General features: G+C 35.8%; 1 protein-coding gene across 14 annotated transcripts in view; it reads left to right on the top strand.

Annotated features, from left to right (window-relative positions):
• Nucleotides 1-10,682, top strand: part of USP25 (ubiquitin specific peptidase 25) — a 160,232-nt gene extending 149,550 nt beyond the window's left edge. For 12 of the 14 annotated variants that reach the window (XR_016232343.1, XM_008267137.5, XM_017347192.4 and 9 more), the window contains 5 exons: nt 201-279; nt 3,969-4,048; nt 8,063-8,186; nt 9,561-9,756; nt 10,077-10,682. Coding sequence is in view for 13 of the 14 variants with exons in the window: in XM_008267137.5 (XP_008265359.1) it covers nt 201-279; nt 3,969-4,048; nt 8,063-8,186; nt 9,561-9,756; nt 10,077-10,249 (652 nt within the window). In the remaining variant the exon portion in view is untranslated. Of the gene's footprint in view, nt 1-200; nt 280-3,968; nt 4,049-8,062; nt 8,187-9,560; nt 9,757-9,897 lie in introns of all 14 variants that reach the window. The other 2 variants (XM_089330636.1, XM_017347188.4) reach the window with 1 other exon arrangement.
• The last annotated feature ends 12,878 nt before the right edge of the window (nt 10,683-23,560 follow it).

The raw sequence follows: 23,560 nt of genomic DNA, 5'->3' as shown, positions 1-23,560 counted from the left end.
GCAGTCTTATTTGTAAATATTTAGTACTAGTCCAAGAAAGATATTTCACATAAGCTTGTATGAGAATTTTCTAAAAAAAAAAGTTCCATAATAATAGATTTCACTTTTATGTATGTTCATTAATTTAGTTTTGTGTAACATGAATTTGGTTTTATGGGTTTTCCTTTTGATTTAAAAATGTATTTTTTTTTAATTTGAAGGTGTCACAATATAATGAAAGTGGCTCAAGCCAAACTTGAAATGATAAAACCTGAAGAAGTGAATTTGGAAGAATATGAGGTAATTTGCTTTTTGAGAGGCTGAACTAGTTTGATAGTTCACTGATGTTCCTTTCATTTCAGCACAACTAAGTTGGAATCAGTTATTCATGAAAAGTAAAAATTCTAAGTCAATATTCAGATTATTAATATTTCTACAAATGATTTTAGGATCAATTTGTTAATTGTTAAAACCAAAAACAAAACTTTTTTTCCCCAAATTCTCACAATAGCCAGGCCAAAGCTGGGAGTTTGGAACCAATCAGGTCTTCCTTGGGTGTGGCAGGAACCCAGTTATCTGAGCCTTCACTTGCTTCCTTCCAGAGTGTGCATTAGCAGGAAACTGGAACTGGGAGCAGAGCTGGGTTCTCAGACTCAGGACTCCAGTGTGGGATACAAATTTTCTAAGCAGTCAACCACTGTGCAAAAAACCTGCCCCCAACTGCTTTCCTAATGAACTCTTCTACCTTAAAAATAATGTAACAAATTATATTGTTCATTTTGAAATTGCTGTTACATTATAACAACAGCTAATATTTATTAACATTTATTTACTGTGTACCAAATAGTCTTTTAAACTTTTTGTGTATTAGTTGATTTATTTAAGATAGTACCATGAGGTAGCTAGTATCCTTAGTTCTGTTTTATACCCAAGAAAATGAGGCATAGAGAGGTGAAGCTATCTATGGGTTTCACAGCTAGAAGTTTATAATTTGGCTGACAGAACTGTATACTTAACTACTATACTGCAATAAAGGCATGCTGTATTTTTTCTTTCAATATGATTCATTTATTTTTTACTAGAATTTAGAGATTTGCTTTGGCTACATATGTTTTATGCCATATATTTTTGGCATATGAGACAGTGTTGGATGTGAGAGAGCGAGTGAGAGACAGAGAGCACACACAGAGGCATTTGTGCAAATGCTTACACGCCATTTATGTGATAAAATTCTCTGCATTTCCTTTGGTTCTGATTTTAGCACTTAATTGGAATTGACCAGTATTTCTTCAAGCTTTTACATTTTAACATTATACATTGTGTTTTTAATTTATAGACTTAAGCTGATTTCCTGAATGACTTTGATTACTCCTATTTATAAATTGTTATTTTGGATTTTCTTAAGTAGTCAGTGTATTTTATTACAGTAACAAAGAAGAGAAATAAACACTCAATATTTTATGAAAACTCCTAGCTAACCTGTAGTGTAACATAACTAATCCATTTAAAAGCATGTCTAAAATAAAAAATAAACAAGTACAGTAAACATATAGAATTGTGAACCTTGAAACTACTTTTGTGATCAGGAAAGACATAGTAAGACAACAGGAATAGTAAGCAAAAAGTAAAAAAATTGGAAAAGGAAAAACTCATTATTTGTAGATTTTATATCTATAAATTCAAAGAAAATCTATAGCTAAATTTATTAGGATTAGAGAGCTAGGAAGTGTGCAAATCAATGCCAAATATTAATTTGGTTTCTATATACCAGTAACATATAATTAGAAAATGAAACTTCTAAAAATGACCCAATAACACCTTGAAACTAAGAAGTACATAGAAATAAATTTAACAAAAGATCTTTATGACAGCAATGGAGAAAATTGCAAAGCTTACTGGAAGACATTAAAAAAGATCTAAAAAGGATTGAGGGAGGGGTTTGTGTATGTGAATAATGATGTTTGGGAAACTGGATGTTGTTACAGATGTCATTTTCTTACAAATGATTTATAAATTCTGTGCATTCCACATGAAAATGCTAGCAAGATGTTTTGTAGAGTTTGATAGTCTGTTCAAAAAATTTTATAGAAATGAAAAGATCCTAATCTGCCAAGACATTCTTGAAGACAACTGTGAACGGGCTTGTTCTGCTAGAAATCTGGACTCACTGTCTTAACCATTAGAGCTTTTTAATATTAGCATAAGAGTAGGTAAATTATTGGGCCTGTGATGCGGCACAGCTGGTTAAGCTGCTGTTTATTGTGCCAGCATCTATATTGGAGTGCCAGGGTCTCAATTCCAGTCTTGGCTGCTTAGTTTCCAATCTAGCTTCCTGCTGATCTGCCTGGGAAAGCAGCTGAAGATGGCCCAACTTTTTGGGCACCTGACACGCTTGGAGAACAATATGGAGTTCCTGGTTCCTGGCTTTTCCTTGCCCATCCTTGGCTGTTGCAGATATTTTGTGAATGAATCAGTAGAGAGATGATCCTCTCTCCCTCTCCTTCCTTAATCCTCTCTTAACCTCTCTCCTCCTTCTCGCCTCTCTGCCTCTGCCTGTTTCTACCACTCTTTCAAATAAATAAATAAATTATTAAAGAGATAAATATTTGCATTAAAAGGTTTAGGAAGGAATATGTTCAGCATCTCAGTAGATGCATTTTAAACCCTTAAAAATTATGGGTTTAAACCTGGGCCTGGTCTGCAGCCCCAGTATCCCATATGGGCATAGGTTTGAGTCCCAACTGTCCACTTCTGATCCAGCTCTCTGCTAATGTCCTGGGATAGCACCAGAGGATGGCCCACATGCTTGGGCCCCTGCACCCACCTGGGAGACCTGGAAGAAGCTCCTGGCTTCAGGCTGGCCCAGTCCTTGCTGTTGTGGCCATTTAGGGAGTGAACCAGCAGATGGAAGATCTTTCACTCTGTCGTCTCCTTTCTGTAACTCTGACTTTCAAATAAATAAATATTAATAAAATACATTAAAAATTAAAATTAAATAAAAATTTAAATAGCTCATATTAAAGGAGAATATAGTTGGCCAAGAAACTTGTCTACTTATTCTTTTCATTGGCTGTAATGTGTGTACATATATGCTTTAACACTTCATGATCAATATTCTCTTTTAGATTAATCCTATATTGTATTTCACTTGTTTTTATTGTATCAAATTTCTTCTTCATTAAGTTAAAGTCTTGTTATCTTCAAGGGTTATAGGGTATCATCTCAGAATCTGTTCTGTTACGTGACCTATACTTGTTTTTTGGGGAGGCAAGAGCAGTGAAATAGGAAGAGCAGCTATCCTTTCTCCTAAACTACTCAGCTACCACATTTAAAATAAAGTTTCTCATAAGTTTGGCCAAGTAAAAGGCTAAATGTATTACAGTATCTTTAGTTTCTTAAAATTCTGTATCAACACTATTCAAGTCAGTATTAAAGTGATAAATTCATTCACAGCCTCCCTTCAGTGTGATGTTGATACATATTCTGAAGTGCAAAACTTTTTGAGCACTTACATGGCACTCAAAATGTTTTAGATTTTGGAGCACATCAGAGTCCAGATTTTCAAATTAGGGATGCAGGATGCTCAAGTGGGATTAAAGATGCTCAGTCAATGTAGAAAAACTCCATGGCTTCAAGTGCGTCTATTTCCACGCATTTTAGATAAAGGAAACCTGGCTTGTACTCTATTAAAATTCTAATAATAGGATTTTATGCTGAAGAAATTTTGAAAGGAAGACAACCTAATTGATTATGCTGCCTTTGTATTTCTATTGACTTTTCTAGTAAGATCTTATCTAATTCAGTAATGCCTAATAATTTAATCATGTTAATATGTATCTTATATCAGAAAATTTGATTTAGATGTAGTTTATATTCATTTTGAAGTCCTGTATTTCTACTGATTCAAATAGCACAATATGTTAAGTTTATGAAAAGTTTCATTAAAATGTTTAAAATCTTACTCCGGATTTTTTGAATATTTTCTATAGGAGTGGCATCAGGATTATAGGAAATTCAGGGAAACCACTATGTATCTTATAATTGGACTTGAAAACTTTCAGAGAGAAAGGTAAGGTAAAATGAACAAGTATGAAAAAAGAGCTTGCTTTTCAGACAATTGTGTTGAGATATGATATCATCTTTGCACTTTTAAATAATTTTTTTTTTGACAGGCAGAGTGGATAGTGAGAGAGACAGAGAGAAAGGTCTTCCTTTTTGCCATTGGCTCACCCTCCAATGGCCGCCGCAGCCGGCGTGCTGCGGCCAGTGTATTGTGCTGATCTGAAGCCAGGAGCCAGGTGCTTCTCCTGGTCTCCCATGCAGGTGCAGGGCCCAAGGACTTGGACCATCCTCCACTGCACTCCGGGGCCACAGCAGAGAGCTGGCCTGGAAGAGGAGCAGCTGGGACTAGAACCCGGCACCCATATGGGATTCCGGCGCTGCAGGCGGAGGATTAGCCAAGTGAGCCATGGCGCTAGCCCGGGGTTTCTACTCTCTTAACCATAGTATCATTACAACTCCAGTTATTAAGAAGAAAGGATGGATTTGACTTTCTGTTTTGGATTGTTTACTTACACATCAACATATTTCACATTCTTTTGTATTAATTGACTAATGAATTTTTTTCTTAGAAAAATCCTATTTTTTTTCAAGACAGTATCTAGTTGCAGCCAAGTAGAAGGACTATTGAATACTTTCTGCTTTTGATAAAGTAAAGGAAACCCCTACTTGGGTAATGATTTTTTTTTTAAGTGATAGAATGGATTATTTTCTTTTGGAGTCATACTGCCCAACATGGTGGCCACCAACCATATGTAACAACTTAAAGCCATTAAAGTGAAAAATTCAGTTTTTCAAATGTAATAGCCACATATCAGATGTTCAGTAGACATATAGATATAAAACACATTTCCAGGGAACTGACACTGTGGCGCAACAGGTTAAAGCCCTGGCCTGCAGAACCAGCATCCCATCTGCTCTACTTCTGATCCAGCTCCCTGCTAATGTGCCTGGCAAAGCAGTGAAAGATGGTTCAAGGGCTTGGGCCCCTGCACCCATGTAGGAGACCCAGAAGAAGCTCATGGCTCCTGGTTTTGGATCACCTGAGCTCCAGCCATTGTGGCTGTTTGGGGAGTCAACCAGCAGATGGAAGATCTCTCTCTCTCTCTCTCTCTCTCTCTCTCTCTCTCTCTCTGTCTTTACCTCTCTCTGTAACTCTTTCAAATAAATAAAATAAATCTTCATGAAAAGAAAAACAATTTCCATACACCACTGTCAAAAATATGTTGGACAGAACTGTTCCAGAGCACAATACTAGCTATATTATTATGATTATCAAGATTTTACATGTAATCACACAAAAAGAAAAATAACATTTTGATTTGGTTTCCAAATACTTAGATACAAGTTATTGAAATCTTGGTTCTTGTGTTCTTTATGAGATAATTCATTTTGGTGTTTGAAATAGATTTAACTGATTAATTGCTCCTTATTTAAGTTACTGTTTTAGTCAGGGCTTTATTTCTTTAATAGAAATATTCAAGTTTACTTTCAGGGCTTCTGAGACTTGTGCTGATGTGAAGAAAATATTAATATGATTCTATGATTGAATAGAGTGTCTAAGATCAAAAAGACATTTCAATTTTACAGATAAAAAACTAGATTCCACAGAAAGGTAGTAACTTGGTTAAGGTCACACCTCACAAAAATAACTACAGGGAGATAAATTAATATGGAGACGCCCGTATTCTTGTACTTCACTTATATCACTCAATAATATCTTAATAATATCTTACTTTGTGGCTACTTGTATAGCTTCTGTTTTAGTTGTTCCTAGTTAACATTTATTTGAAGACTTTAAGATAATGTGAAGCATATTTTGATTTCATAATTTAATTCCAGTTATCAAACACATACTTGTTCAGCAAGTCAGTATTTTGGTATAGTGTTTATCAACCTGGAACGATCAATTAGATATTTGGAGTGGTGACAAGTAATATTATGGAATATCTGAAAAAGATTTATCAGTTTTACTATCACAAATATAGCAGGTACCATAGCTCTCCATGTATAAAATATTGCCAGAAGCTTCTATCAAACTTTTTTTAATGGAAATTTAGCAGCTAAAAGCCCTGAATTGAGTACTCACTGATAGGCGCTTGTCAACTCTAGGAATAGTGAAGAGAAACCATGTTTTTAGAAACCAGAGTTTTACAGTGGTGTAAGTGGAAAATAGCAAGAGTGTGTCTGTCTCTCAAATTTAAAAAAAGGTTATGAGATATTAATTTACTTAATAATGTAACAGGACTTCTGAACCTTAAGCTGAATTTATTTGAAAATATGTTTATTAGGGCCCGCACCACGGCTCACTAGGCTAATCCTCTGCCTGCGGCGCCTGCACACCGGGTTCTGGTCCCGGTCGGGGCGCTGGATTCTGTCCCGGTTGCCCCTCTTCCAGGCCAGCTCTCTGCTGTGGCCCGGGAGTGCAGTGGAGGATGGCCCAAGTCCTTGGGCCCTGCACCCACATGGGAGATCAGGAAAAGCACCTGGCTCCTGGCTTCGGATCAGCGCGGTGCGCCGGCCACAGCGCACTGGCCACAGCGCACCAGCTGCAGCGGCCATTGGGTGGTGAACCAACAGAAAAAGGAAGACCTTTCTCTCTGTCTCTCTCACTGTCCATTCTGCCTGTCAAAATAAATAAATAAATGAATAAGAAAATATGTTTATTAGATCTTTAAAGATTGTTGAAATATGGAACATTTTGTATTACCTCAGTAGAAAATTGGAACAAATTCATGGTGTCTGAACTGTTATTGTAAAGATTATTTAAGTCTACAAGGCCAGATATAAATGTCATTCAGGAAGATCTTTTTAACAGGAAACTTAATAGCTGTACAAAGACAAGATAGATGTGCAAGTTATTTATTAAGTAACAAACTAATGTGTGAAACAGCATTTAATATTACACTCACTTTCTTTTTGGTAAATAAAACACAATCTTTGAGGATGTTTACTAAATATAATCATTATTAAACATAAAATTTCATATGAAATTTTCCTTAAAATGAAATTCTTACAAAAAAGCTATTTTCAAAAATGATTAAATTTACTTATAATGATAGTTTGTGTGTGCGATTTTATTTATCTTCAATATATACATTAAATTTCAGATTATTTTAACATTTGAGTTATAAAATGGATATGTTTTTATAGATAAGCACATGAAATAAAAAGTATAACACTAATTGACAGGGTAGCCTAGAGTTTCAAAATTGTGTTTATTTTACTTGGGATTTACATTTTTCTCTGTCAGTCTGTGAGCAGATAAGTTAGTGTTCCTAGAGCTAAGACAAAGGAGATACCTTAAAATATTTTTTGTATTTCGATTATAACCAAACAGGGCTGTATTTTTTTCTCTAGCATATTAGGACAAGATAATTATTTTAAAGGCAAACAATATTGTGTTATACATTTTCTCTTCACTTTTATACATGTTTGAACTCTTTAACATCTAGGTTTATCTGTATTAATATAACACAGGAGCCTACTCCTGTCAGACTTTTTCTTAATTTTTAGATTATTTTTTCCTCCTTTTTACTTTCTCCACCTCCTTTTGATATTCTCCTTTCTATCTTGCATTTTCTCAATGACTAGAACTGTGTCTTCATACAGAAAAAAACATACAGAAACAGTCACTGAATGAACCAGATGGTGTTTGTGATCATAAAATAATTTGTTCCTCACTTCATGCAAAAATAATGATATCCTTTAAATGAATAGATTGTTGGCTCTGACATCAGGCCTGATTTCTAGTTTACATAGACCTCAGTATGAAAATTGGTACTGAAGAAGGAATGACCAATCATAGCTCCTATTTCATTTTATTTTTAAAATATAACTGTCTTCTGGTTTCAGAAATCATTGTTACTAAACACAAAGATGCACTCAGGCATAAAGTGCATCAGGTGACTTAATTATGTTTTAGATGTCTAAAATGTATGTGTGTACTTAAAATATTTTATAAATTAGTTGACTTTTTTATAAAGATGAGATAGTAATACTGTATTTCTTTTTAATTTGTAAGTTACATAGATTCGTTGCTGTTCCTCATCTGTGCTTATCAGAATAACAAGGAACTATTATCCAAAGGCCTGTACAGAGGACATGATGAAGAACTGATATCACATTATAGAAGAGAATGTTTACTAGTAAGTTAATGCATGCAAAATACGTTTGGCATTTTCTCTTACATTGGGAAGGTTTTTCCAACTAATCTATGTGACTGATTATGCTTGTAGATCTGTATATATTGTTGCAGCTCATAAACCAGAAATGTTCATAAGAAGGGATCACATTTTTTACATTTCTGTCACGTTACCATGTCTTTTTTAGTGGGAGAGGAAGAGTGACATAGAGCATTTGGAAATATTCTTGAAAACAAATAAATTTGGAGATATTCTTGATAATAAATAATGTCTCTTTGAGACATTATAAATGGTATTTGTTTTCTGTACATAATATCAAAACATTCATTATCATATTCTATCCTTTCTTGCAGCTGGTGATTTTGTAGTTGCTTTCCTCAAATATATTTACTATTTGCCAAAATACTATCATTAATAAGTTTTAAACATTTCTCTTTTTTTTAACTTTTATTTAGCAAATATAAATTTCCAAAGTACAGCTTATGGATTACAATGGCTTTTTCCCCCCCATAACTTCCCTCCCGCCCACAACCCTGCCATCTCCCGCTCCCTCTCCCATTCCATTCACATCAAGATTCATTTTCAATTATCTTTATATACAGAAGATCAATTTAGTATAAAGTAAAGATTTCAACAGTTTGCACCACACAGAACATAAAGTATAAAATACTGTTTGAGTACTAATTATAGCATTGATTCACACTGAACAATATTTTTGCAACAATTTACTTAACCATAGATGCCTGGGAAACTTTATTCATGATCCCTAAGTGAGCCACCTTCATGGATTTAATCACACATTCCATCTTGAGATTTTTTTCAAATCAGATTCCATTCTCAGCAAACTATTAACATCACTCTATTTATATTGTAGCTCCTGGCTCCTGGCTTCAGCCTTGCCCAGCCCTAGCCTTTGGGAACACTTGGGGGCTGTACCAGAAAATGGAAGAGCACTCTGTTTCTCCTGCTCTCAGTAACTCTGCCTTTTAAATAAATAAAATAAGTCAAATACACACACACACACACACACACACACACACACATATCTTATAAATTTCCGAATTGAAGGAAGTTAATTAATATCTGGGAAGTTAAAATGGCCAAGCCCTTGTAGTGCTGATCAAACTAATCTCAGTCGAACATGAAATTTAAAAACACAACACTGTCACCATTTTTGCTTTTGTTTCTGTTGTTGCTGTATGCGAATCTTTGTCTAAGAGTATCTGAGTGCTAGATGAGACTGAGATTGCTTTTACTGACCACTATTTGTCCTGATACTCTTTGTGAACTTACTATGTTCTTTTCAGTATTAAGACTTGCAGGTAGAAATTTTTATATAATTATAAAACAAAACATTCTTTTTCTCATTGCATTAAGAAATTAAATGAGCAAGCTGCAGAACTGTTTGAATCTGGAGAGGATCGAGAAGTAAACCATGGTCTGACCATCATGAATGAGTTTATTGTCCCATTTTTGCCCTTATTACTGGTGGATGAAATGGAAGAGAAGGATATCCTCGCTGTGGAAGATATGAGGAATCGATGGTGTTCCTACCTTGGACAAGAAATGGAATGTAAGTTTAAGAAATGCTGGTGGGCACCCGAGTTGTAGATATTAAAAGCAGTTAAAATAGGTGTTATGCATTCTTACTATTTTTAAATTTTCTGTATTATTTCCACATTTACCATTGTTAATGTTTTTTCTTATTTTCCAGCTGAACAGTGCACAGTACCATTGCCATTCATATTTTCACTGAGTCCCCCAAATGGCAGTTGTTTTCCTTTGTTGGAAAGGAAATATCAGCTAACCCCTACAAGTGAATAAATCAAATTGATGAAGACACTCATCTGATAGTTTCTATCGTTAGTTACATTTAGTAATTTGTTTTTGCAGCAAACCTCCAAGAAAAGCTGACGGATTTTCTGCCCAAATTGCTTGATTGTTCAACGGAAATTAAAGGTTTCCACGAGCCGCCCAAGTTACCTGCATATTCCACGCATGAACTCTGCGAGCGATTTGCCCGAATCATGTTGTCCCTCAGTCGAACTCCTGCTGATGGAAGATAAACTGCACACTTTCCTTCAATACACTGTATAAACTTTTTTAGTTCTTAACCCTTGCCTTCCTGTCACAGGGTTTGCTTGTTGCTGCTATAGTTTTTAACTTTTTTATTTTAATAACCGCAAGAGACAAGATGAGTATACAGACTTTAGCCAGATGATAGACAATAAAGCTGAGAATCGCATGGCACTCAGACTTTGTTTTAACCACAACTGATGTGTAATTACGAATCTAATTGATTTTATGAAGGCAAAACTATGCTTTTGCCACCTTCTGGTACAGTGTTACTTTGCTTTTATCTTTTCTTTATCAACAGCTTTTCATTTAGTCTGGATCCTTCCACAATTACAGCCATTTAAGTGTTCAGCACTGTGTACGATACATATTTGGTAGCTTGTAAATGAAATTAAAGAATAAAGTTTTATTTATGGCTACCTATGTGTTTGTAAGCAGGTATATTGTATATTAGTGTTTTATTTTAGTCATAACATGAATTTTGGGGATTAAGACGGGCGATGAATAGATTAATACCATCTTAATTTGTCTCTTATGACAGCACATAGGAAATTTACTGAGTATTTGACATTTAAGTATATATATTTTTACTAAGTTGTTAAACTTGGTATGGCACTTAAATCTGTTTTGAATTCAGCTATATTTCATTGAAATAAGCAGATGATTTTTAAGTCAAGCTACACTGAAACTTTTAACCTTTTCTTAGGTTGACCTTTTTTTTTTATGTATTCACAAGTAAAATAGCAAGATGATTACTTCAGGTGAAACCTGAGAAAAGTACTTGAATAATGGCTTTTTGTGAAACTTCAGTGAAATATGTATACACACTAAATCATACATATATATATATTCTTCCTGTGACATGGAAGACAATGTTTTGCATTATATAATCATTCTATTTTTGTAAATTGTATACCACTTTAATTGAAAATGTTCATTAATCAGTGCTGTGAAATGAAGTTGATATTGTTTAATTAGAAATTATGAGTATCTTAATTGCTTTTATTTCTGTTACACAAAGGAAACAACTATAGAACATTTTGTAGATGAAAAGTGCTCTTTAATGAAGTTAATATTGTGACTGAAAATCAAAATCAATGATTTAAAAGTAATGTTAACAACCTATTTTTGATTTATAACAATTTCTTTATGATACTTTGTTAGCATAGTAAAATATGTCACTATATTTTGTATATGCTTGATACAGCATTGCCAAAACCTAGTGCTTTCTATTAGTGCCTCTTACAAAGTTCCAGGATGGAAGAAGAACAAAAAATGTCCAGCTATTATATGATGTTCTTTATAAAGGTATTGATGTACTGCTAAGATATTTGTGAAAAGGACTTGGTTGTTTTCCCGTTGTAAAGTTAAAAGTTTCATATTGTAGCCATCAAGATGTTTGGGTTTTAGGTTTTAAGTTCCCTACTGAGAAGAATTCTACAAGGGGTTTCAATTCCTGTTTAAAGTTTAGAAATATCATATGTATCATTACAACTTTTGTAAAGTAACTTCATTGTTTTATGATATTTTGCCATAAGTGTAAAATTGTGTTGTGTGTATAATTGACTGCTGAGACAGAAAGCTCTCAGATACCATATGAAATTACTGCTTTGAAAAGTTTCATCCAAGAATCATGTGGCTTTTGCGATAAAGGTATGTATTGTTACTGAATTTACTTTACTTGAAAGCCAGGTTGTTCATTCCTAATAACTAGTCTGAACTCATTTAGAGAAGTGATCTCTTTAAGACCTGGGGAAACAACTTGTTTTCATACTGGCTTTCTAAGTAGTATTAAGACTAGGTGAGTAAAATTTCTTTACATAATTAACTGGGTTAAGTATAGTTTGTAACTATTAATTTAAGAATTAGAAGCTCACAGAACTGTTGTTTATGACAGGTTTCACTTTAGTTTCAGTAACTCTGGTTTTCACTACATATTGCAGGTTGAGTATCTTATCCAAAATACTTGGGACCAGAAGAAGTGCTTGGGTTTTTTGTTTTGTTTTGTTTTTTCCTTGAAAGGCAGAGAGGGTGAGAGAGAAGGAAAGAGAGATTGATGGATTGATCTTCCATTCGCTGGTTCACTCCTCAAATGGCCACAACAGCCATGGTTGGGCCAGACCGAAGCCAGGAACCAGGAGCTTCTTCCATTTCCCCCATGTGGGTAAAGGAGCCCAAGTACTTGACCATCTTCTACTGTTTTCCCAGGGATCTGGATCAGAAGTGGAGCAGCCAGGTCTCAAACCTGCACCCATATAGGATGCTGGCACTGCCACAGCACTAGCCCTGGTGTTTTGTTTTCTCTTTTGCATATAAATAATGAGTTGTCTGACGGATGAGACCCAAGTCTAAACACAAAATTTATTTCTTATTCACCTTATATGCATAGTTTGAAGGTAATTTTGTACAATATTTTTAATATTGTGCTTGAAACAAAGTTTCATGGGTGGAATTTTCCACTGGGACATTTCATTGCTGCTCAAAAAATTTCATATTTTGGAATATTTTGGATTTTTGAAATATGAATACTCAAATTAGGTTCCTTTTCTCCTCCTTTCCCTATCCCGCACCCAATTGCATTTTGAAATAATTTGGGTTAGAGTTCAAATAAATTCAGCATAAGACCTCAGGGAGCTGATTATCAGTAATGGTTTAGGGAGCCCGGTGCCCATGCATGAACCTGTGGGGCTCTTCTAATACTTCTCACGTTCATTAAAATGCAGTGATTCTCCTACAACATTAACTAGTTCTCCAAGTGTGGTCTCCAGAGCAGCCCTTCAGCAGCATTCTGGAATCAGAACTGAAAATCCCTGAGCCCTGCTTCAGAACTACACAATCAGAAACTTGTCAGGTGGATTGCGTTTTAAAAGGTCCCTCAGATGAGTGCACCATAAACATGCTGATTAATTTCCATTCATTTCACATCCTTTGTTTTTGGAAGCTTTTCCATATTTCTCTCACTTAAAATGGCAAGGAAATGACCATATGTGTTTTTGGTTTAGTTGTAGTTTTATTTGAGCATAATACTGGTTTTCTCCTGTATCTGCTTGTTCAGAAATTCAGTTACCTTGTCTTATGATTAACACTTGATATCAACCCTGGGTCTTGCTGAAAGTGCAGTGACTTGGATGTTTGGGACAGTGGATATATAGTGTGGAAAAATACGTGGGAATACTATTTTTTGAAAGATTTATTTATTTGAAAGAGTTACACAGAGAGGAGAAGTGGGGGAGGGTAGAGGGAGAGGTCTTCCAACCCCTGGTTCACTTCCCAGTTGGCAGCAATGGCCAGAGCTGCGCCAATCCGAAGCCAGGAGCCAGGAGTGTCCTCTAGGTCTTGCCATTTTTTAAATGTTTGATTTATTTTCCTCTACTAGAAAGGCAGAGACATAGAGTCAGAGATCACCATCTGTTGATTCACTTTCCAAATGTTCACAAGATCCAGGGCTGGGCCTGACTGAAGCCACTAGCCAGGACCTCCATCTGGAGTGAGAGGCAGGTATCCAAGTACTTGAACCATCATTCACTGCCTCCCAGAATGCATTTCCAGGAAGAGGCTAGTAGGAAGCAAGGGAGTGAAGATTAGAACCAGCACTCCAATTGGGATATGCAGGTCCCCGGTGAAGGCCAAACTCACTATGCCACTGCCTGCCCCACCCATTATAATTTTACCTAAATTGTGCACATGAGTTTACTAGTGATACCATAACAAAATATTATAGATTTGGCATCTTTAAGAACAGACATTTGTTTTCTCACAGTTCTGGATAGCAGAATAAGATTAAGGTGCTAGCAGGATTGGTTTCCCCCAAACCTTCTTTTCTTGGCTGTAGGCCAGTAAGACTTCATTTACCTTTAATTACCTCTTTAAAGACACCATTTACAAAGACAGTCACATGGGAGTTAGTTTCAGCATCTGAATTTGGGGACACATAATTTGTATCAGCAGACTAGCCTCTTCACTTCCATCCACATTTCTGCTTTCCATGTTTTTACTTTCAACGATTTCAGTGTTCAACCACAGTCTGCAAATATTAAATGGAAAATTCCAGTTTAAATTTGGTGCTGTTTGGAGCAGTTTGATGAAATCTTGCAGTGTCCAACTCTGTCTCCCCTGGGATGTTACTCATATTCACACTCTACAAGGCTGGTATAGACTGCCCGCCTGTTAGTTGCTTAGTGGTCATCTTGTTCTGTCATGGTGTTACAGTGCTGTTTGTATTCAAGTTACCCATATTTTCTTTAATAATAGCCCCAAAGGACTGATGCCGACATACCAAAGAGAAGTCATAAAGTCCTTGTTTGAAGTGAAAAAGTAAATTTCTTACTGTGCTCATTACAAATTAAATTACCATAGAAGAAAAACAGAGTTCAGTACTGTCCACAAGCATCAAGTGGGGAAAAGTATCTCCTCTGGGTACAAGAGCAGTGCAGTATGTGACTGCCTAGTAGGTTATAAACTGGCCTTCCAGAATGACAATGTGATTGTTAGCATCTTTGCTTTAGTTTCCAGACACAGTGCCAGTTCTCTAGTTCTGCTCTTGCATCTGCCTTTTTTTAAACTTTCATTTATTCTAAAAACTATATTAAAATTGCAGCAATCCTAGTTAAACATTGATCACAATGCATGTAGTCAGTTCTGTATTTTCATTGAACATATCTTTGTTGAATGGATGAAAATAGTTCATGTTGACTCATAGTACTTGTTCATGTGTTGACTTCAGTTTCTGCTTACATTATACCGTGAATATGTTTGTTTGCTAGTATGTTTATTCTAAACTGCCCCGTGACCTTTGTCTGTCCTCCACTCCATCCACAACCTAGAGAGATTTTTCCATGTTTAGATAACCTTATGTAGCATATTAATGTAAATCATGGTGGCCTTTCTTAGCTGAGGACAAGAAAGACCATTGCTTTAATGAAAATCACCACCTGTTTTACACATCCTTCTCTCTCTCTCTTCTCCCTGTACTTTACACTGCACTTCTTTTTCCGATTAGTTTTGATAGGAGTGAGTTAGAATGAAGAAGAAAATGTGTGCCACAACACTGATGTTAACAAAAGTGAGTCATGATTTAGGGAACTTTATACAATTGAGTTGACTCATGAGCGCACACACCAAATTTTGAAATCCCCTCATTCATTGCATGTGTAGTTATCAGTTACAAGCGCCTTTCAAACAGTTCATGGAAATATGTGTATTTTTAAAAAGTGCATGGATTATGAATGTTTTTGTAGCAAAACTTATTTTGGCTTTCTACAGACATTTTGAAAAATTCTATTTCATACCTCTACCGCCTTCCTTCACCTCCTATTTACTGAAAGCTCCTGGCACAATGGAAGATCTTTTCATGAAAATTGGGTGGGGATATGAGATTGGATCTTCCCTTCAACTTCCTTCTTCCCTACCTGTAATCTTAGCTTCTTTGTAATCAATGAGGACATGATCAGGAGTGAGCATTTTTGGGAACCCAATATTATGAAGAAAATGTAACTAAAATCAGGCAGTGTAAAATGAACTTACAAAAATTAAAATTAATTAAAAATACACCCGTTATTTTTTTGGGGGGAGGGTATATGTTCTTTTACAGAACTAATCCAGAAAATCACTTTTTTTAACTGTTTACTAGCCAAAAGCCTGTACAACAAGTTTGTTAGCAAATTATTCTTTTGCTTTTTGAGTAATCGAGAGTTTGACCCATATTCTTTACCGGGTTGTGCATCCAAAGCATATGAGGAGCTTCACAAAGAAATACTTAGGTATGTTTTTTTTTCAGATGTCTTTTTAAAAAATATGGTTTGAGAACATTTGGTTTAGTTGTTCCTCCAATTTTAAGAAACTGAGCCTCACTAATGTAGCATGGAGGATTTGCCTTTTGCATTATTGTGAGTCACATGAGAAGTTAGAGGGCTTACCTTTGCTTATAATTACATTTCCTTAGCTATAGATAATGCTCATTTTGTCATGTTCTCCAACGAAAGCTGCTGCGAATATTTCAGTCTTTTTCTTCTGAATGGTTGAGAGTTCAGTCTGTGAAGCCAGACTTCCTGGGCTCATATGCTGGCTCTGCTGCCTACTCCGTGTGATTCACTTGAGTGAGAGATTTAACTTGTTTTGTGCTTCAGTTTTTTCATCTACCTTAGAGGATCCTTTTAAAGATTATATAGACTTCTATGTAGAACACTTAAAAAGACCTGCCACACAATGATGTTCAATAATTGTTAGCGTTTTCACAGTTACTGTTTATTACCCCCACTTCTGGTTTTCAGGATCTTGGACCTCCTCAGGCCTCTCCGGTCTACTTTCACAGTCACCTGCATTCTTGTTTCCTTCTTTGTAAATCTCTAATATTGTCTTTGATATGGTGCTTAGCCCCACTTGTCCCTCTCCTCGCCTTCTGGATGATTGTGCTTTCCTAGTGTGTCCACCTGACTGATGAGTCCACGTTGTCTGACCAACCTCCTCTGTGAATTCTAGACCCTTAGATAATTCCTGTTGTCTGTTCCACCTAGGCATCTGGGTGTTTCCCAGCACTTGGGGCTTTGTACATTCAACCTAATCACTTTTCCCCAAAGCTGGTTTTCTTATATTCCATTAGTAGGATTAAGAATCCAGAAATGAGGAGTTATTTTCAACTTTACTTTTTTTTTTAACTTTTATTTAATGAATATAAATTTCCAAAGTACGGCTTATGGATTACAATGGCGTCCCCCCAATAACGTCCCTCCCACCTGCATCCCTCCCCTTTCCCACTCCCTCTCCCCTTCCATTCACATCAAGATTCATTTTCGAATCTCTTTATATACAGATCAATTTAGCATACATTAAGTAAAGATTTCAACAGTTTGCTCCCACACAAACATAAAGTGAAAAATAATAGATGATTTTTTAAATGATGATGAAATCAGAACAGACCTATTGTCATGTTTAATCCCAGTGTCAACTTTACTTTTTAATACCTTTCCTCACTACTGTGGTTGAAGAGTTCTCATCACTCGATTTAGGCTACAGCGTTTGTCCTCGAGTAACCTGTCTTTGAAACAGTCTCTGTAATCCATATTCCACATTGTTGGTGTAATATTTTCAAAGCAGTTTTCTTTTACATGTCTGTCTGCCATTGCTGGACTGAAGTCCTTTAGAGAGAGGATGCCTATCTTGTTTTTCTAGCCCTAGTGCCTATAACAGAATTGGAAGTCCATTCTTGTAGATTCTCCTGCCATCCAGTCAGCCTAGGCCTATGCTGTGTAATACAGTGAACACTAACAATTTAAGTCCAATTGATATTAAAAATTATTGCTTATTCATATTGTTGAGTAGCCACATGTAACTACCATATTACACTGGCTACTGTGTTGTCCAGCACATGTTAAAACATTTCCATTATTGCATTGGCAATAATGCATTCCAATCCATTGCTAGTATGAGCATCTTTCTGTATTGACATTGCTTTAACATTCGGACACCCTCCAGAGTGTTAACCTGAACAAATTGGACTTCAGCATTAATATCTCAATTTTTGTCATTAACTATTATGTCTGCTGTTCAAATAGGACTGCTGACAGAGTGTGTCCAATCAGGAGACCCCACATCAGGTATTTCAACAGAGGAATTAGAAGGTTGCCCAGAGACCATCATCAGAGGAAACAGCTATTAGTTATAGTGGTAGGAATACAAAAGGGAAAAAATTACCAGTACAGGGAGCTCCAAAAAAGAAGCATTTATTCACTGTTCCTGAAACCTCTGAGGTTTCCCACCTGGCTTCTCGTGGTATTCTGAGAGATGCTTTGGAGATAGCTCTAGAAGTTCAGAAAGCAGTTGAAGACTAGAATAACTGCCTTTGTTAGATCAGCACTGATTGCATTAGCAATCAAAAGCAAAGAGGTAGATCTTGTTTCTTTCTGCTTTCCCACTTACCTGTAGTAGTTTTTACTGGCAGAGCCTAACAGGCAGCAAGGGGTCAGGGAGATGTAGTTTGCCCAGTCCCAAACTCATCATGACAAAATAGAGGATAGAAATGTGCACTTGGAGCTGAGATGTGATAGGTGACTAACACAGTAGCTTCCTTCGAAGATTGTTTTATGCTAAACCTAGCTGCTCAGGAGTTTATGCAGACTGGTTTGGGGGCCTCAAAAATAAGTGTGCCAGTTCTGATGGAAATTCTTTTGCTCCTATCAACCTAGATGTTTTATTGATGTTATTTAATACTTTATTATAATCAGGAATTTGTGTTTATATGTTCACAAATTCATTGCCTGCAATATGCCATACAATCTGTCGGATAGTATGTAAGTAAAATTTAATGACATGTAAATAATCTGTACAAATCCATCTATTATCCAGAGTTAGGCACTGTTAATATTTTCATGTTGATATCTCTGGACATCTTTGTGTGTATGTGCACACATATGCTATTTTAAGTGATAACCAAAAGTTCACTTTCTCTTTTTTTAGCACTTATTTTCATCTGTTTGAAAGGCAGAGAGAGAGCGTGAGTGATCAAGGGAGCTTTCATCTGCTGGTTTACTCCTCATATGCCTACAATGGACACAACCTGTGCCAAGCTGAAGCCAAGAGCCCAGAACTCCATCCGGGTCTTGAGCTGTCATCTGCTGCCTCCCAGCATGCACAGTAGGAAGCTGGATGAGAAACTGAGTAGCCAGGGCTCCAACCAGCGCTCTGATAAGGGATGTGGCCACTGCAAGCAGTGGCTTAACCCACTTCACCACATTGTTTTCTAGGCATTATTTTTTTAGTGCTTATATTTCAATGTTTTAGTTCCCTGTTTGTAGTTCTCATGTAGTTAACTAGTCATTTATAACCTTTACACTTTTTTGTGTAGTTCATAAATTTGTTGTTTGGGGGGGTATTATTATTCCTGTATTACACACATTGCTTATGTTTTCTCTACTGTCATTTAAGCCTCTCTATTGGTATCTTTTTTTTTTTTTTTTAACACAATTGAGTCTACTGACCTGCTAATTAATTTCTGCCTTTGGCATAATGTTAAGAAAGAATTTTCTGTGGCCAGGATAATAAAAATACCCATGTTTTCTCCTGATACATTTATTATCCTTTTATGTTTCATTTTTAGTGTCAGTCTTTAATGTAGTTGACAGTTATGTTATATTCACTTGAGAGTCTACTTTTTCTGACAGTGTTATCTAGTTGGCATATCACTAAACAATAGTTCCTCTCTCCCCACTGATGTAAAATATAACCTCTACTAGGTAATTTTGCATTTGATATTTATAAGTGCTCTATTCAATTCCATTTGTCTATTAAGCTACTATCAATAATTTGATTACTATGGCTGCATTTGGTTTAAACATTTTTTAAAAATGTTTTATATATAATGCACACTTTCATAACTAATAGGTCAAGTATTATTCCCCAACACATGCACACTCATTACTCATTTCTTTCAGAATTTTCTGGAATACTTTATTTTATAACTATTTATAATGTTTTATAACTATTTAGTCTTTGTTGACACAAAAATATTATTCACATTCTCATTATAACTGTAAGTCTGTATAGGTAGCATATAGGATATATGAAGAAATGTTGATGTTTTACAGTATTTAATATTACTAAGATAAAAAAAGTTTACCACCCTGCTCATGTCCCTCAGCAAGTGTATATATATATATATGTGTGTGTGTGTGTGTGTGTGTGTGTGTGTGTGTATATATATATCTGTAAGCATAGATATTTCACTTTAAATAATTTATTTTTCTTTAGTTGATTCTAGGCTTCTTAATGTATTAATGCATTTATGAATGAGCTCCTTTGCCCTCCTTAAGAAACAGTGTTCCCAAATTGAACTTTGCCAGTGTAGGACTTTACTCTCAAGCTTTGGGATTTGCGGAAATTTTCACGCTCAAAACATTAAGAACCTCTAGAAACTCTTGTTTGGGCATTGGCATTTGCCACTTTAGAATTCTTTTTAATATTTTTATTAACTATTTATGGATCACAGTGTGACATTTCTTTTTTTTTTTTATTCCCCAGAAATCTTTTATTTAAGGAATACAAACTTCATACATGTCATAATTAAACTTTAGGAACATGGTGATTCTTCCCACCATACCCGCCCTCCCACCCACTCTCCCACACCTCTTTCTCCTTTCCTATTCCCATTCTTGTTTTTTTTTAACTTTTATTTAATGAATATAAATTTCCAAAGTACAGCTTATGGAGTACAATGGCTTCCCCCCCCCATAACTTCCCTCCCACTCGCAACCCTCCCCTTTCCCGCTCCCTCTCCCCTTCCATTCACATCAAGATTCATTTTCACTTATCTTCATATACTTGTTTTTTAATAACATCTATTTTCAATTAACTTTGTACATATATGATTAACTCTATGTTAAGTAAAGAGTTAAACAAATAGTATGAAAAAAAAAACCTGTTCTTCAACAGTTGAGATAAGGGTTGTTCATAGTCATTTCTTCTCAAAGTGTCAACTTCTCCTCTATAGATTACCTTTTAGGTGCTCTATTTTTATCACAGGTCAGGGAGAATATGTGGTATTTGTCCTTTTGGAACTGGCTTATTTCACTAAGTATGATTTTTTTTAACTTTTATTTAATGAATATAAATTTCCAAAGTACGACTTATGGATTACAATGGCTTCCCCCCCATACCGTCCCTCCCACCCACAACCCTCCCCTTTCCCACTCCCTCTCCCCTTCCCCACTCCCTCTCCCCTTCCATTCACATCAAGATTCATTTTCAATTATCTTAATATACAGAAGATCAGCTTAGTATACATTAAGTAAGGATTTCAACAGTTTGCTCCCACATAGAAACATAAAGTGAAAAATAATAGATGATTTTTTAAAATGATGATGAAATCAGATCAGACCTATTGTCATGTTTAATCCCAGTGAGAGTCAAGTTGGGAATTGATAATTTCTTTCTTTTTTTTTTTTAACAGAAGATCAGTTTAGTATGCAGTAAGTAAAGATTTCAACAGTTTGCACCCCCATAGAAACACAAAGTGAAATATATTGTTTGAGTACTCGTTATAGCATTAAATCTCAATGCACAGCACATTAAGGACAGAGATCCTACATGAGGAGTAAGTGCACAGTGACTCCTGTTGTTGACTTTACCAATTGACACTCCTTTCTATGGCATCAGTAATCTCCCTATGCTCCAGTCATGAGTTTCCAAGGCTATGGAAGCCCTCTGAGTTCTCCGAGTCTTATCTTGTTTAGACCAGGTCATAGTCAAAGTGGAGGTTCTCTCCTCCCTTCAGAGAAAGGTACCTCCTTCTTTGAAGACCTGTTCTTTCCACTGGGATCTCACTCACAGAGATCTTTTGCCAGAGTGTCTTGGCTTTCCATGCCTGAAATACTCTCATGGGCTTTTCAGCCAGATCCGAGTGCCTTTAGGGCTGATTCTGAGGCCAGAGTGCTATTTAGGACATCTGCCATTCTATGAGTCTGCTGAGTATCTCACTTCCCATGTTGGATCACTCTCCCCTTTATTTATTCTATCGGTTAGTGTTAGCAGGTACTAGACTTGTTTATGTGCTCCCTTTGACTCTTAGTCCTTTCATTATGATAATTGTGAACTGAAATTGATCACTTGGAATAGTGAGATGGCATTGGTACATGCCACCTTGATGGGATTGAAGTGGAATCCCCTGGTATGTTTCTAACTCTACCATTTGGGGCAAGTCAGCTTGAGCATGTCCCAAATTATACATCTCTTCCCTCTCTTATTCCCACTCTTATGTTTAACAGGGATCACATTTCAATTAATTTTCAACACTTAAGAATAACTGTGTATTAATTTCAGAATTAAACCAGTCATATTAAGTAGAACAGACAAAAAAACTACTAAGAGGGATAATGTATTAAGTTGTTCATTAACAGGGCTATGCTGATCAAGTCACCGTTTCCCATAGTGTCCATTTCACTTCAACAGGTTTCCTTTTTGGTGGTCAGTCAGTTGTCACCGATCAGGGAGAACATATGGTATTTGTCCCTTTGGGACTGGCTTATTTCACTCAGCATGATGTGTTCCAGATTCCTCCATTTTGTTGCAAATGACTGGATTTCGTTGTTTCTTACTGCGGTATAGTATTCTAAAGAGTACATGTCCCATAATTTCTTTATCCAGTCTACCGTTGATGGGCATTTAGGTTGGTTCCAGGTCTTAGCTATTGTGAATTGAGCTGCAATAAACATTAGGGTGCAGACTGATTTTTGTTTGCCAATTTAAATTCCTTTGGGTAAATTCCAAGGAGTGGGATGGCTGGGTTGAACGGTAGGGTTATCTTCAGGTTTCTGAGGAATCTCCAGACTGACTTCCATTTCAATATGTGTGTTAGGGTGTACTGATCAGATAAGGGTAGTCACAATTTCCCCTTCTTTGACATTACTTTATGGTTGGAAGCTTGGTGCTCCTTTTTTTTTAAACTGGTTCATATTACATTATTGTGAACTGTAGTTTTCCCACTATGCTTTTAACACCAGGAAGTTAGTCCTTCATTCTCACTGATTTGGTACCTGTTATCCAAACTCCCCCTATCTCTTCAATCCATCCCAGCTGCTAGTAACTACTATTCTGTGTTTATTTTTTTAAAAAAACACAAGAATTAGTTTATTGAAAAATATTAATTTAAAAATGATATGTCAACATAACAATGTCTTGTTTGGCCCTGCTTTTGGAGTGCTAGTAAGAAAATAAGGTATTAACTATAACTGTCTCAAACCCTTAAAATAATTATTAAAATTATGCTATGTTCACACTTGCAGATGGACATGTAAAATTAACCTAATATTTTAACTAGCAAGGGCTAAAATATGTTAAAAATTGATGGAAATGCTTTTCATAGTAGTCATACAAGGGAACTTCACAAAGTTCATGGAAAAGGCATATTTTGCAAAAAACTAGGTATGGATTCAGAACTTGTACAGCAAACTAAATTTTTGCTAACTTTTTGTAACATCTGAAATCTAGTTTGATGTACTAAGAAGAATAAGCATTTGGTTTTTGAAGAGCCCTTCTCAGTGATATGAATTCTGCTAAACTTGATGCGAGAACAAACATCAAATTGATAGTGAAGCATGGCTGGCAAATACTGAAATCATTCATGTTTATAGGGCCAATTTCCTGAAGAAATCCTTAGTTTACAAATAGATAAATAGACAAATAGAGTGATGAGATTGTTGATTAAACCCACAATGGCAAGCAACCCACATCAATGTGCAAGGGAAAAAAAGGTCAATCTAGTTCAATCCTTAATTGAAGAGAACTGACAGCAGCAGAAACAATAGCCAACGCCA

This window comes from Oryctolagus cuniculus, chromosome 4, assembly GCF_051225735.1.
Source record: "Oryctolagus cuniculus isolate XC-2025 breed Fujian yellow rabbit chromosome 4, ASM5122573v1, whole genome shotgun sequence".
NCBI classification, from domain to species: domain Eukaryota; kingdom Metazoa; phylum Chordata; class Mammalia; order Lagomorpha; family Leporidae; genus Oryctolagus; species Oryctolagus cuniculus.
Note: the sequence above shows the minus strand (reverse complement) of the source record. Positions and strands in the feature narration are given on the sequence as shown.